This window comes from Capra hircus, chromosome 8 (genome assembly GCF_001704415.2).
Source record: "Capra hircus breed San Clemente chromosome 8, ASM170441v1, whole genome shotgun sequence".
NCBI classification, from domain to species: Eukaryota; Metazoa; Chordata; class Mammalia; order Artiodactyla; family Bovidae; genus Capra; species Capra hircus.
In genome coordinates this window covers 81,399,111-81,412,406 of record NC_030815.1, presented here as the reverse complement: position 1 = coordinate 81,412,406, position 13,296 = coordinate 81,399,111, and the positions used below count along the sequence as shown (strand labels likewise).

At 50.9% G+C, this 13,296-nt stretch overlaps 1 protein-coding gene and 3 non-coding genes across 5 annotated transcripts in view; all 4 read right to left on the bottom strand.

The window, feature by feature from the left end:
- Window positions 2,073-13,296, bottom strand: part of C8H9orf3 (chromosome 8 C9orf3 homolog) — a 420,759-nt gene continuing 409,535 nt past the window's right edge. For both annotated transcript variants that reach the window (XM_018052467.1, XM_018052468.1), the window contains 3 exons: window positions 8,266-8,352; window positions 6,426-6,570; window positions 2,073-3,226 (listed from right to left, as the gene is read on the bottom strand). In XM_018052467.1, coding sequence (XP_017907956.1) covers window positions 6,430-6,570; window positions 8,266-8,352 — 228 coding nt within the window. In that variant the 3' untranslated portion in view covers window positions 2,073-3,226; window positions 6,426-6,429. The remainder of the gene's footprint in view (window positions 3,227-6,425; window positions 6,571-8,265; window positions 8,353-13,296) is intronic.
- MIR24 (microRNA 24) lies at window positions 3,779-3,858 on the bottom strand. Its single transcript, NR_129673.1, has one exon. It is a non-coding gene; the product is annotated as a microRNA 24 (primary transcript).
- On the bottom strand, window positions 4,308-4,411 carry MIR27B (microRNA 27b). The gene has a single exon (NR_129683.1). It is a non-coding gene; the product is annotated as a microRNA 27b (primary transcript).
- MIR23B (microRNA 23b) lies at window positions 4,542-4,628 on the bottom strand. Its single transcript, NR_129672.1, has one exon. It is a non-coding gene; the product is annotated as a microRNA 23b (primary transcript).

The window sequence follows — 13,296 nt, the reverse complement described above, 5'->3', positions numbered from 1 at the left end:
CCCAAAAGGGAGACGTGAACCTCTTCTCTTGACTTCTTCCCTGTCTCCTCTCCCACCTCTGGGTTCTGCATGGGTCCCACTGGAGCCCCCAGTCCTGTGTCCAGGCCCAGTGGTGGTGGAGAGGCCAAGTGGGTGGCTAGGGAGGGCAAGGGGCTCTCCAGGCCAGCCAGGGGGTGACAGCCAGGCCTGGGCCAGGATGCAGTCCCCCATGTGGGGCCCCGAGGAACAGGTCAACATGTGGGAAGCTGAGCCAAGGGCTTGGATCCTGTGCTGGGTGGGGGGGGAGCACCTCCATTTCAGGACAGTCACTTGGCAATCAACCACTTAACTTGCTCAGAGAATAAGACCACCTCTCCTCACTGGTTTAACCAGCTCTTGAACCAACTGTCATCTCAGCATGGTTCTGGACCGAGGGCAACATTAACAGGGCGAGCAGTCCAGTCCAGACTCCACTGCTGAGAAGTCCACAACCGACCTACACCAACTGCAGAAGGGGCTAGGGTTTCCTTGCTTCCCCAGACAAGGGCATCGACGTAGCCTCTTGCTGGGTGTCCCCCTCTGGGTGGAGGTGTCACCTGACTGGTGAGCATGCAGGCTCCTAGCGGCTCGTTTCCTCATCTCAGCTGGAGGGCAGAGCTCATTCCATCCTGTCTGCTCACCCTGGGAACGTGATTGGAAACGTCGATGCTGGAAACATACCGTTCCTGGGGTAGCAAAGATCAGAAACTGCCGCTAAATAAGAGCGACTCCCCTGCGGGCGAGTCCTGGGGCCTTGCCCACGGGAACATAACTGTAGCAGATTCCAGTTTAGTGCTCACCTGGCCCCACCCAGGCCCATCCCGACAGCAAACTTGGTTCCTAAGGCAGGGCCCTCACGTCTTCTCTTGACTGAATGACAAAACCGGGTGTCCCTGAGGATTTATTACCAAAGCGACAATCTGCATCCTGAGACGAACTGTGGGGAGAACCCCGAGCCAGGGGGTGGTGGTTTAGTTGCTCAGTTGTGTCCGACTCTTGGCAACCCCATGGGCTGCAGCATGCCAGGCTTCCCTGTCCTTCACTATCTCCCAGAGTTTGCTCAAACTCATGTCCATTGAGTCAAGGATGCTATCCAACCATATCATCCTCTGTTGTCCTCTTCTCCTCCTGCCTTCTATCTTTCCCAGCATCAGCGTCTTTCTAATGAGTTGGCTTTTCAAATCAGGGGACCAAAGTATTAGAGCTTCAGCTTCAAGGTGAAGCCAGGTGGACGCACATTCAAATCCCACCTGTCACTATGAGATCTCGGGGATCCCCCTGTGCAGGCCTGGCCCACAGGAGGATTCGGGAAGGGCATCAGATTTCCATACCCATGTCTCCCCGAGACCACCACCTTCTGTGCCTGGGACTCCCACGTCCTCTGTGAACACTCACGCCTGCATCACTCCCAAGGGGCTCGGGTCCTGCTGATAAAGCAGCCTCAGTCCTAGGACCTGCCCATTACCACAGGGAACTATTTTCACAACATGAACCATGTAAGAATGCAGAGTGTTAGTTCCACAACCTGTTTCCTTGCTGATTGGTGGCCGCTCTGGAGCCCAGCAGTCGCAGCCAGGCTCTGGGCTCTCAGGAGGTGTGGGGGGAACTTGGACAATCACCCCAGGAGCTCAGAAGACGGGAACACCAGTGGGGCTGGAGGGCCCCCCACAGCCAAAGGCCTGTGCCCACAGGTGCAGAGGCAAACTACCCACAGCCATGGCTGGCAAGGCTGGCACTCGGCACGGGTCTGAGGGCCCCTCCTGCTGGCCGCACCTGTGCTCAGAACCAGCACAGGGCAGTGGACCACAGGGCAAGGGGACCCGTTGTCTGGTGCAAAACTACTCGCGTGGCAGCTCAGCTGTGCCTCAGTGGTTTCTAAAGACGACAAAGATGCGGCAAACAAGACCAGACCACCAGGCTGACTGGTCGACTGCAGCCACACCCGGCTGTGCCCCAGGCTTGCTGCTTTGCCTCTCAGAGGGCCGACACACACCAACCAGGGGGAGAGTCATTCAATTCACGTTTTCACAAATAACAGCATTGTGACACTTATCCATATTTAAAAATCAGGTTTTTATTACATCAACATGGTAAACAAAGCACACAGAAGCAACATATGCGAGGCATACCTAACAGCGAAGACCCACCCCCAGGAACTTTCTAAAATGATAGTCACTGTTACACAATTCTGAAGGTCAGGAGCTTCTAATGAAGGGCTGTGTTGAGCTGCCCATCGCCCCCAGGCTGGCTCGAGGCGCCACTGGTGCAGGCGGGTGGGTCCACTCCCACTCAGCTGAGCCTCACGCCATCCATCACGTGCCTGCGCCAACCAGTGTGGCTTCTGGGGTGTTTTAAGGCCACCCTTCCCTTTGGGCAATCCTGGGAAGCTTAGTTTCTATTCTTAACTTCAAACATTTGTGGGAAAGAGAAGCACCATCACCCCAGGTTCCCATGGTGCCCGATGGTGCCTTTATCCTGCGCAGGAGGCACACGCCTCCCCCTCCCCCAGAATATCAGCACCACTTTGAACACTAGAGGAACCATGGAGGTGAGAAACGAAGGAGACAAGAATGTGGACACTACACCCTTTTCTCTCTTTTTTTTAAAGTATTAAATTCAGAAGTAAACAGGAAGAAAAAAAAACCATGAATCTATTACATTATCAACAAATCTTAAAGAATCTTATCCTGCACTCCTACCAAAAGTTACTAAAACTTTGGAAAATCTAAATAACGGACATATCAATCAATGTAATTCTGCAGAGGTAGGCAGCAGCAGCTCCTTGGGCCTGGCAGACAAGCTCTGGCTTTCTGGGAATGCAAAAATGCAGATCCACGCGCTGAGGGATGGATGGAGGAGGTGCAGTGGGTTTTCCCATGTGCCTCAGGGACCTTCTGTGTTTGGATGGAAGAACTGACTTGAACTCAAAGGGGAGACTCAATTAACATTCAGGATCTTGAGGTGGTTCATCCAGGATGGGCATGAAGGCGTCACACGGCCCCATGGAGACTGCTGATGAGGGTGCGCCTCTTGACACCAGCTCTGTGGTGAGGCCCTTTGGGGAGGTCACCCCACAAGGCGCAGGCGGCCACTGACTGCTGGCTTCAGCAGCCCCATCGCTCTTCCTTTGATGTCCAGGGTCCATGCAAGCCTGGGCCCACCGGGGCTACGAGCAGATGCATGAAAAAGATTCTCGCTGTGATCTTTCCTGCAAAGGAAACAGCAATAAAGTTTACTGCCAGGTCACAACGGAGGAATTCTTGTAAACAAGTAACCTTTGCTCTCAGCTTTGGAAAGAGGACCATGGACGGAGAACAGGGAGAGACCAGGGCGCATCTCACAGCCCCGAGAATGGGCTTTACAGCTGCACCATGTGCCATTTGCTTCGCTCTCACACGGCTGTGAAAGCCGTGGCTGTAACTTGGGCTTCATTCACAGGACAGATACTAGAGAGGTGGCCTGTTTCAGACCCACAGTCATTCCGCCTGCTTTCTGGCCATAGTACACCATGACAGAGGTGGGTACTGCCCACGTCACACGCATGGCGCTAATGGCATTCTGCCTTTTCGGGTGGAAGCTCATTTCTCTTGTATCAACAGAACTCTGACTGTACCGACACCCACACACAGGACACATACAGAGGGGCCACCACCGCTGCCGGTCAGCTGTGCTGCGGGCGCTCAGGCCGGTCCTCACGCAGCTGCAGTCTCAGCTCCCAGGCCTCTGGGCACTTACAAACAGGAAGGCTTTGCTCTAGGGCTCGACTCCTGTTCCTGCTGAACTGAGCCAGTGTGTAAAATGAGAACTGATATCAGCTCAGTAGGCACCGGAGGGCGGGTCCAACTGACAGCCCGGAGAAGCAGCGCCTCGGCTGGGAGCTCGCTCGGCCTCGTTCCACTGGCGCTGCAGAAGACACAGACCTGGACTGCAAATACAAGAGAGAGTTCACCGTGCTCGGAAATCACAAGAGGACGTCTCCTTTGAAAGCGCCCAGCTCTACTCACACATCATCTACCGCTGACATAGTCTTGCTTGACTTCTATGATCCATTTGCTTTTAGATTTTTAAAATTAATAACTTTGCAGCTTTCAATACATTTGAACTTTCAGACAGATGCTTACTTAGTGGATTTATATTTCTTTAGACTTTGGGAATGTTTGCATTCATAACAGGACAAAGTGCATCCTTGGGGCCAGGCGGGCCCTTATCCTCCAGAATCCTGCTTGGCCCCGAGCTGACCGCTCAGCAGCGGCCTCTGCCCCAGCAGCTCCACCTTAACTGGCCCCATCTCACCTTCTCTTCAGGTGCAGAACTTAGCCACTGTGAACAAAGCGGAAACCAGTCACTGTTCACCAATCAGCTAAGCTCTGCACCTCGTCAGAGAGGTCGTCGCGGGGCATAAGGAAAGGGCCGGTGAGCATCTTCCAGGCTGTCGGCTTCTTCTGCTTGCAGAGAGGAGCTACGAGGTGCATCTGTCCCCGAACTGCGGAGAGCGCAACTACGGCTTCGGGAGCAGCAGTCAGGGTCGTGGTTGCGTGGTAATCCCTGGCAATGTGATTTTAATCTTAAGTCACAAATCAGCATGCCAGGAACCCAAGCAGCCAGAGCACTCGGGGGCGGCGGTGCCGCCCACATCGCACGCACCAGCTTCCTCAGACACAAGGCGACGACACCACCTCCAGGCCTGCTACACTACCAAGTGGGTTTTCCTTCCGCTTGGTGTCGTTTACTCAGCATCTTAGGGGTATCATTTTTAAAAATCAAAGGATCCAAAGACGGCCACACAAAGGCCAGCGCAGGTTTGGGAGATGAAATGAAAAATGCACCAGCCAGCGGGTCTGGGGCTGCCATGCTCAGTCTCCCAGCCCATCACCCCTTGGGGCACAGGTTCTAAGTGCTGGGGATGTCTGTGGGGATCCTCAAGGGGTGGGATGGATTCCCAGCTGCTGGAGGGTGCAGCTCAGGGGGCAGCCCCATCACGGTCCTTCACCGAGCAGGCAGGGAGGGGGCAGAGGGCATGTGCCCCTGCGTTCATCCAGGAGTGTGTGTGGGTGCTCTCCTGACCAGACTACTCCTCTGCCTGCTTGGGGCAAAAAAGCACAATGAAGAATCACCACAGCTGCATAGGGAACATCACAGGAGCACAGGGAACATCAAAGGCACAGTCTGCCCCACTGCAGTTTCACACACTTCAATAAACACAAACTCTCTGTGAAGTGGCAAACCTAAAGAGAAATATGATTTGTACTGATCACTGTGTGAGGCTGGCAACACGTAACTGTGTAACTGCTCTGTTTTTCAAACTCGGCTGTCTCTGAATAGGCTCGGAAGCTGCCCAACAGGAGCGGTGGGGAAGTCCGCACAGAGCTGCTTCGCTACGAGATGCACGGTCGGGGCAACTATTCCCAGTACTTCCCTTCCTGGCCAACACAGCTCTTCAACTCTCCTGGAAGAACCTCTTCAGTAGTAAGAGTTCTCTCAGATAAATAAGTCAGTTAAACATATTAGACAGAAACAGTTTTTTATAAGAGCAAAACATTAGAAACAAATTAAATGTCCAACAATATCTACATAATATATTAAATATCCATTAAAATTATAGAAAATTTATACAACATGAAGAATGAAATCTGAAGTTTAAAAAAAAAAAAGACACAAAATCAGGCATGCCCCGTTATCATGTAAACCTTGAAGAAACCCGGAGAGTCAAGATAAATGATAATGATAAAGAAAAAAAAATACTTTTAATTTCACAGTTTTACATAAAACCTGTGAATCATTGCTAAATTACATTTAGAATGCGTAAATTACATTAAGACTACTAGAATGTAGATCTAACAGGTCAATTTCAAGCACAATTAACAGAGGAAGCAGGTTAAATCATTTAGGACTCCCATTCCGACTCTGCTCCAACACGAGGAAGCCCACTGCGGACACGCTGCATGGAGAGGCACCCAGCGGAGGGCAGGAGGACCTGCCAGCCTCTCCTGCAAGATGGGGACAACCCGAGGGACCTCAAGTTCCCACACGCCTCCTCGCAGCTCAGAAGGCGGGGTAGCCCGGCAGCACACCCCCACATTAGCCTTCACCTTCTAACCTACTCAAGATGTTCTCCTGTGACTCCTGTTCCCCCGAATAACAAAACCCGAAGCAGTCCAAACAGTGCTGGGGAAAGGGCTGTTCTGCGAGGGTGCTGGGGAAAGGACGGCACGGGCTTTCGTGGCCGCTCGGCCAGACGAGGTGCCACATACCCCTCAGGGCGGGAGCCCAGGACTAAAGCTGCCAGGGCTCTCGGCTCACCATTTGGCTTACTGACTTACTTGGCTCCTAGGAGGAATCTCGGCTAGAGCCGAAGAATGGAAAAAGGGGAGAGAGAGAGAGAGAGAGAGAGAGAGAGAGAGAATCACCTCTTTAAAATAACATCTCAGCCACCACCGCGGCTGAGGATCTGTCCATCTGCTCCCTGCTCAGCTCAAAGCACCTGTGGGCGAGATGCTGTTGCCGTGGATCCTCACTCAGCATCAGCTCCCCGTAGAGGTAGATGCCCATGGCCTGTGGGAGGCACAGAGGCCAGAGAGCGTAAGGAAAAGGGAGCATGTGTCCCCATGCGCTCGAGTGCACAGTCTGTTTGCTTCACACACACGTGCGAGGCTGGAAGTTACAAAGGCCCTAGAAAACGCAAACAGCTGAACAGCGGGCTTCAGGCAACTTCAGTTTCCGATACCCTTCTCTTTACTGAAACTCACCCAAGGAATTCTCTGCTATCACTTTCATCAACCCTGGTGGCTGAACTGAGGACAGAGGGAACATTTCTCCAAGTGACGGGGACAGGGACAGGGAGGCTCTCATGACGATTGACCCTATGGGAACCTCTGCAGTTGCGAGGAGACCTGAGTGCTGTGTGTGTGTGACTCAGACACGGACCTGCCTCCCTCCTAGCACAGCTAGGAAATGAAGACCTCCTGTCACACGGGTGGGGAGAACCTCAGGCCACCCTGGAAGATGCCTGCCGTCCGGCCCAGCCCACCAGCTCTCCTTCCACGGGCACACACTGGCTCTTCTGTCTCGAAAACAATGCTGCGAACATCACATCTGTGTTTTTCCTACAGTTTTTAAAAACAGTTGGTTATGTTCTGAAAGACCAAAAAGATCTCTTTGGATCCGCCTTCTCTCTTGTTCTAAGCTTAGTTATGCTGTGACTATGTTCTGCTGGAGCAAGAACTTCCAACGACAGTGCAGAAACGAAAACTTGGTGGTGAGGAGCTCAAAAATTTCTTTCTGAAAAAGCTGATGGCAACCCTTACTGGCAGAGATCATGGTTCCAAACACAGTGCAGTCAGTTCTGGTTTTCAGAACAGACTTTAAGTCGCTCTTAAATTTTGTCCCTCCATGTTTCCAAACACCTCTTGCTTCACTGTGCAAATGTGACATTTCTTCTGGTACAAAGTCATGTCTTTTTCTTTGTGGGAATAACGAGCCCTTACTTGCTGGCTGGCCCCTGTACTCCGTCCTCTCAAAAGAGCCTTTGTTTGCACTGCCCCAACTCTCCACCCCAGCAGAAACATGGCTCCATTCTATCAGCCCGCAGCGCTCTGCAGAAAGCACACTCAGGGGCACCCACTGGCCATGCCAAGGGAGCGAGCCGCAGCCGATGAGAGCCATGCCACAGGCACCACCATGGCCCAGCAAGCTGGGGCAAGATGCTGACCCCCACACTGCAGCCCAGCAGAGGTGGCAAAGAAATCATCTTCAAACAGGTTCATGGGCTCCTTGCAAGGTGACTGCTTTCCTTGGTGAACCGTGAGGAAAGTCCTCACAGGAAGGCAGCTCAGCACAGGGGTCCCCCCGGTATGGCACGTGCAGACACAGGCCAGACTGTCCCAGCCAGGCAGGGCTGTCATCCCCAGACATACAAAGGCACAGATACGCACCATCGCATCCCTGGGCCACAATCCCAACCTAACGAACCTGGGGTTCAAAGATGTAATGAGGTCTGCCCATGCTTTATTTGGCTAACGGCAGTGGGCCACAGCTCCATCAAACCAGGGGAGCTTCTAAAGAGATACCGAGAAGAAAAAAGCTCAAAAGTTGGGTAGGTATGCTCCTACCAACTCTTCAAAATCGCTGCAAAGTACTGAAGCACTTTTTTAAGTAGAGAAGGCAACAAACTGGGCCCCCATGTTAAGCATACTGCATAGTCAGGAACCGCGTTTAAAGAATCCCCATCTGCTGAAAAATGAAACTTACCTGATCCTCCTGAAGGAACCTCTCCACGTCTCTGTACGCTTTTGTGTATTTGTGCTTAACAATGAGTTCACACCAGCGATGGCGAACCTTAAAAAAAGAGAGAAAATCCCATAAGCAACAAACTGGTAGGTTTTCTTGGCCCTGTAAGTTTAATGATGGAGAACTTTTCCTATTAGAAGAAGTTACTCTGTTAACACTGTGGAGACTTTAAAATTTCATTTTAATGTCTTTTACAAAGAAAGGAACCACACTCTTTGTTAAGAGGGCTGCCAGTCAACTTTAGGGGAAGAAAGTACATGTTTCACTTAGGTGTTCTGATGTTTTAAAATACAATTTTGCCATACAGTAGATAAATGCAAAACGTAATTGGGAAATTAAACGCACACCCCCAGCCAGGGAGGCTGGTGCTCTGCCCTGCAGGATGCTGTCCACGAAGGTTTCCTTCATAAACCACAACTACTTGATTTCTTGCAATAAGTGATTTGGTTCAGTGCTGCTGATTGTAACAATACACACAGTAAAAGGAAGAAGACACTGCTCTCCACATTCCTAAGAGGCAGAGAGCGCCTTCTGAGGAGCTTGGGGTATCTGCTGGAGGGGAGAGGAGAGCAGACCACCCTGACGTAGACAGCTCCGGCTTCATGTTTTGCTGCACAACCTACGGAAAATAGACAAGCTACATGTGTGTCCCTTTCAGTGAAGATGCGTGATAAAAGATTCACCAGCAGGAATTCGTCAGGAAGCCCTCCCCCAAACCTTACAGACTGTATGGGAGTCTGATCCCAGCACTGGCTGCCTCTGCTGATAAGAGGCAGTCTTGCCCCTCCCCCCCTTCCTCTCTAGGCCACTTCAGACACACTCTTTACGTCGAGACTCTACCCAAATACAGTCCTGGGCCATTGTCTACTGCATTAAAGCCCTCTCAATTACGCCCAGTGAGCAGTCCACCGTTTTATATTCCATTATTGGTTCAACATTAGCTATACACGGAAGTGATCACATGCATTTAAAAAATAAAAAAGCCTCCTTCCATCACTCTTTGTTTTTACTGCCTTTGAAAGAGGAAGACCTTTTATAGCAATCCATTTGTGGCAATAGTAAAATGTAAGCCATTTCAACATTTTGGTTGGTGCCCCTGTAAATTATATCATTATGCACTGATGGCCGGATCTCTCCTTTAATCTACTATAAATAGATTTACACACAAACAATTAGGAACGAAGCAAAGAAACATTTTTTGGAAAGAATCCTTCCCCTAGGCTACAGTGCACTCTGAGACCCACGGTGGTGCCCTCTGTTTACAGGCAACCAGGCCCTTTGAACTTCTAAGAACAGGATGCCAACGAACTTTTTACATCCACAAAGGAATTTCGGAGGCGCACGGAAATGAGCTAATAGCCTCGGATCATCACAACAAAGGGGAAGCAGGTTGGGCTGGACAGGTCTTGGAAATCTTTCCACCTTCAACAAACTGTTCTTTCCTATATGGCAAAACAGAAAGGGACAGCATAAACGGAAAGGGTAGCAACTAAGATATTCTAAGCAGAAGAACCACTGACCAGAGCCCAGACTGCGCCAATCAGAGAAGCTCCCAGAACAATCAGATCCCGCTCTTGTGTTTTGGTTCAAGTACAGGACAGAACCAAAAGGGTCCCTTGGTCCATTTCTCTGGTTTCCAACTCAATGAAACCTAGATGCCTCAGGTACCACCTGAGTCGTATCCACACAGCACCGGAAATGCCATGTTCTTTGTTCATAAGCTCTGGGAAAGGAGAAGGCCTGGTGGGAGGGCCACCATGCAGCGTGGGAGGGCCACCATGCAGCGTGAGAGCCAGGGCACTGGACCTCCTGCTCTGGGGCCTTGCAAAAGAGCCTTACTTCTCACAATTGCACGTGGGGACAGCTGTCCCAGCTCTTAGCAGAGTCAAACATAAGGGAAGTCTGTCAGCTCCACCGTGAGCTGAAGACAGGCTTGTGCACCAAGCCTTTGATGAGGACAGTTGCCGATCATTCCAAAAGTTGGGGACGTTATATTTTGTTAGATCTCGTTTTGAGAATGGAGGTATTTATTACTGGCCTTTACTTCCCCACCCCGCCCCACTCTCTGCTCTCCTTTATCTTATTTACACATAAAGAAATAACAAAACACAAATTAGGGTTTATTTCTTAGTAGGGTAAGTCCACTATGACTGGAAGAGGATTAAGGAGCTGGGCTGAGTGAGAGAGGCCTCCACAACCAATATGAAGTCAGCGTTTCCACTTCTCTTCCTGTTAAAAATCAGTGTATTGTCAAGATTACTAAGAGATCTAGTCTTCTGACCCTTGAAAGCTAACATGACATCCAGGAAGTACAGACCAACCCCTTTCCCCACCCTACAAAGAGCAGGAAAAACAACAAGCCTTTTCATTACAACAGAATTAAATATATTGCAAAATTTCAATGACAGGATGTTTAAAAGACATCACAGAGATGCTGTGTGAGGCTGAGGGCCCAACAAATATTTCTCTCTTGTGGACAGGGTTTTTACTCCTCTTTGTATTTCTTCAAGAAACAAAGAAAATCTCTATCTTTTAGCCAAGGACCCAAAATTTGCAAGGAAACGTCACCACTTGGAACGGGGGTCTTCCTGAAAATGTGGCAGCAGGCTGACATTTGTCTCCATTTCTCCCAGCAGCATTTCCACAGTGGGCACTCATGGACTATCTTCCCTTCTCCAGATCACTGTGAAGCTCAAAGAAATCCCTGACAGAGGTCCTCACATACTTGTACCCAGCTTCTTCCTCTGCTGATAATGCAGGAAAGTGAAGTTCTCAGCGCTGGGGAGCAGTGGAGAATTCGCAAGCGGAGGCAGGGCTCTATGAACGAAACCATCCACTCCGCACACCTGCTCTTGATTTCCTAATCAATTTACTCATCAGTGGGGGCAGCGGCCACCTCGTCTTTCCTGGGTGAGATGAAAAGTGAGCACTGTAGACACATCTGGCCCAGCCACAGTATCTGTGGCTTCTGGACTGTTCATTCAGCATCGGCACTCAACGGGTAGATACATACACCAAAACCGATCAATACTTACACTTTAAATATTCACATAATACCACAGTGTCTCAAAAGAGATAAAAAACTTTTAATGACTTTTTCAACTGTGATTCAGATTCATAAAGTCACTCCAAACCCACACCAGGAATCACCTGAAAGCCTTGAGCCAGCCAACATCTTAGCCTGAATTCCAGCAATGCTGTCAAGGCTACCAAAGGAAAGAGGCAAGGGTGAGGGAGGGGGGAAATCGGGTCAGGAAAAAGAATAAGAAACCTGAGAAAATCAGAAAAGGGATATTTCAGGAGTGGGAAGAGGTGGAACTGCCCGTGGTGATGAAGAGCAGGGCTGGGGGACCCCTATTCCAGGAGCTCCAGAGTCTTCAGTGCAGACAGTGGCTGGCTCAGCCCAAATCCTGCTAGCTAGCACCAGGACAGGAGTGTGCCCACCGTCCAGGGCCATGCTGCCAGTCCCATAACACACTGAAGCATTTCTGTGCTAACAGGCCCGAGCCCCCTGAGAGACGTGAGCAGACATGTGGGCCAGAGATCCAAATCACTGTCTGCACAGGATATGCATACATGTGTATACACACACACAGAAACAAACGTTTGTTTCTTAACAGTTTCCCTCACTACAGCAACTACTGATAGTTTCTGTTGTTCTTCTCTCTGGTTGGTGACCTGCTGAAGTGGTTTCATGACCTCGGGTCCTGATCTACAGAGGCGTCTCCCAGGGCGGGGGAGAGAACAGCCTCTGCTCGCGGGCCGCTGTGGGAGCCCACCCAGGTCGCCGCAGCAAGCATTAGGACAGCGACTCTCCCAGTCATTGCTTGTCCTCTTCATAGGAGCAGCATGTTTCCGGCTTTCGTTTTTACTTCAAAAGTTCTATTTACTGAATTCATAAAAACCTGAGAGTATCAGCTCCAAGGAAAAGTTTGTTACCTGCTGGAAACCTTAAGAGCAAGGTGCCTGTCAGGTGGGCAGTGAGGAGGGAAGGACTGGAGTGGGGTCGGGAGGTGGGGTGGGGAGAGGGGTGGAACCACGCAGCAGCAGGAAGACGAGCCTGGACTCGGGACAGTGGGACACCAGCTGGAGCGGCCAGGGGAGGGAGGAAGCCTGCAGGGAGGGTTCTCAAGCCTGGGGCAGCAGGCACTTCTCAGGCCACCCCTGGCAAGTACACCCAGGGGCCAGACGTCTGGGGACTTTGCAAGCTGTTTGCAAAGACAGCCTGGCCCCAGCACCAGCCTGAGCTGCATGGCACTTCTACCATTTCAAGGACGTTATCACTACCCAGGAGGCTAGCCGAACAACTTCTGGCTGGCTCCTCTGATTTCCGGCACCTGCTCTGTACGGTCAAACCATGGCTCAGATTCAGGGACAAGTCCCATGACCCATTGGGCACCTCTGTGATATAACCATGGCCTTGATTAGGACACGCTGGGGCTCCCTCCTGGAAAAGGAAAGAAAAACTACTGAAAGATAACTCCCCACCTGCCCGCCTCTCCCCAAACTCTCTCTAAAAGTTTTAATGCATCCAGAACTAACTGCTATTAAACTCTAGAACAGGGGTTGCCAATTTTTTTCTGTCAAGGGTCACAGTAAGCGTCTATGGCTTCTCTCTCAGTCCATTTGCCCTGTATCACAGGAGTAGCCATAGACAATATGTAAATCAGAGGGCATCGCTATCTTCAGATAAACTTTTATTTTCAAAAACAAGCAGTGGGCTGGACCTGCAGGCTCAAGGCTGCTGACCCCTGATCTGCAAAGGACGCCCATGCTGGTCAATGTTTAACACCCGCCCCCGCCCCCAATCCACCAGCATGACGCCACAGAACAGAGCCAGGAGGCCTCTGTGAGCCGGCTCTGGCCAGTGTCAGCCCGTCCTGCCAGGAAATCTAGGGTGTTCTTGACTGTGGGGCTTTTCTTTCCTCTGTGAGCTGAACTCCTCTGCACAAGAAACCTGCTCTGGCTTCTCTGGGAAACAGAGCACCTCTC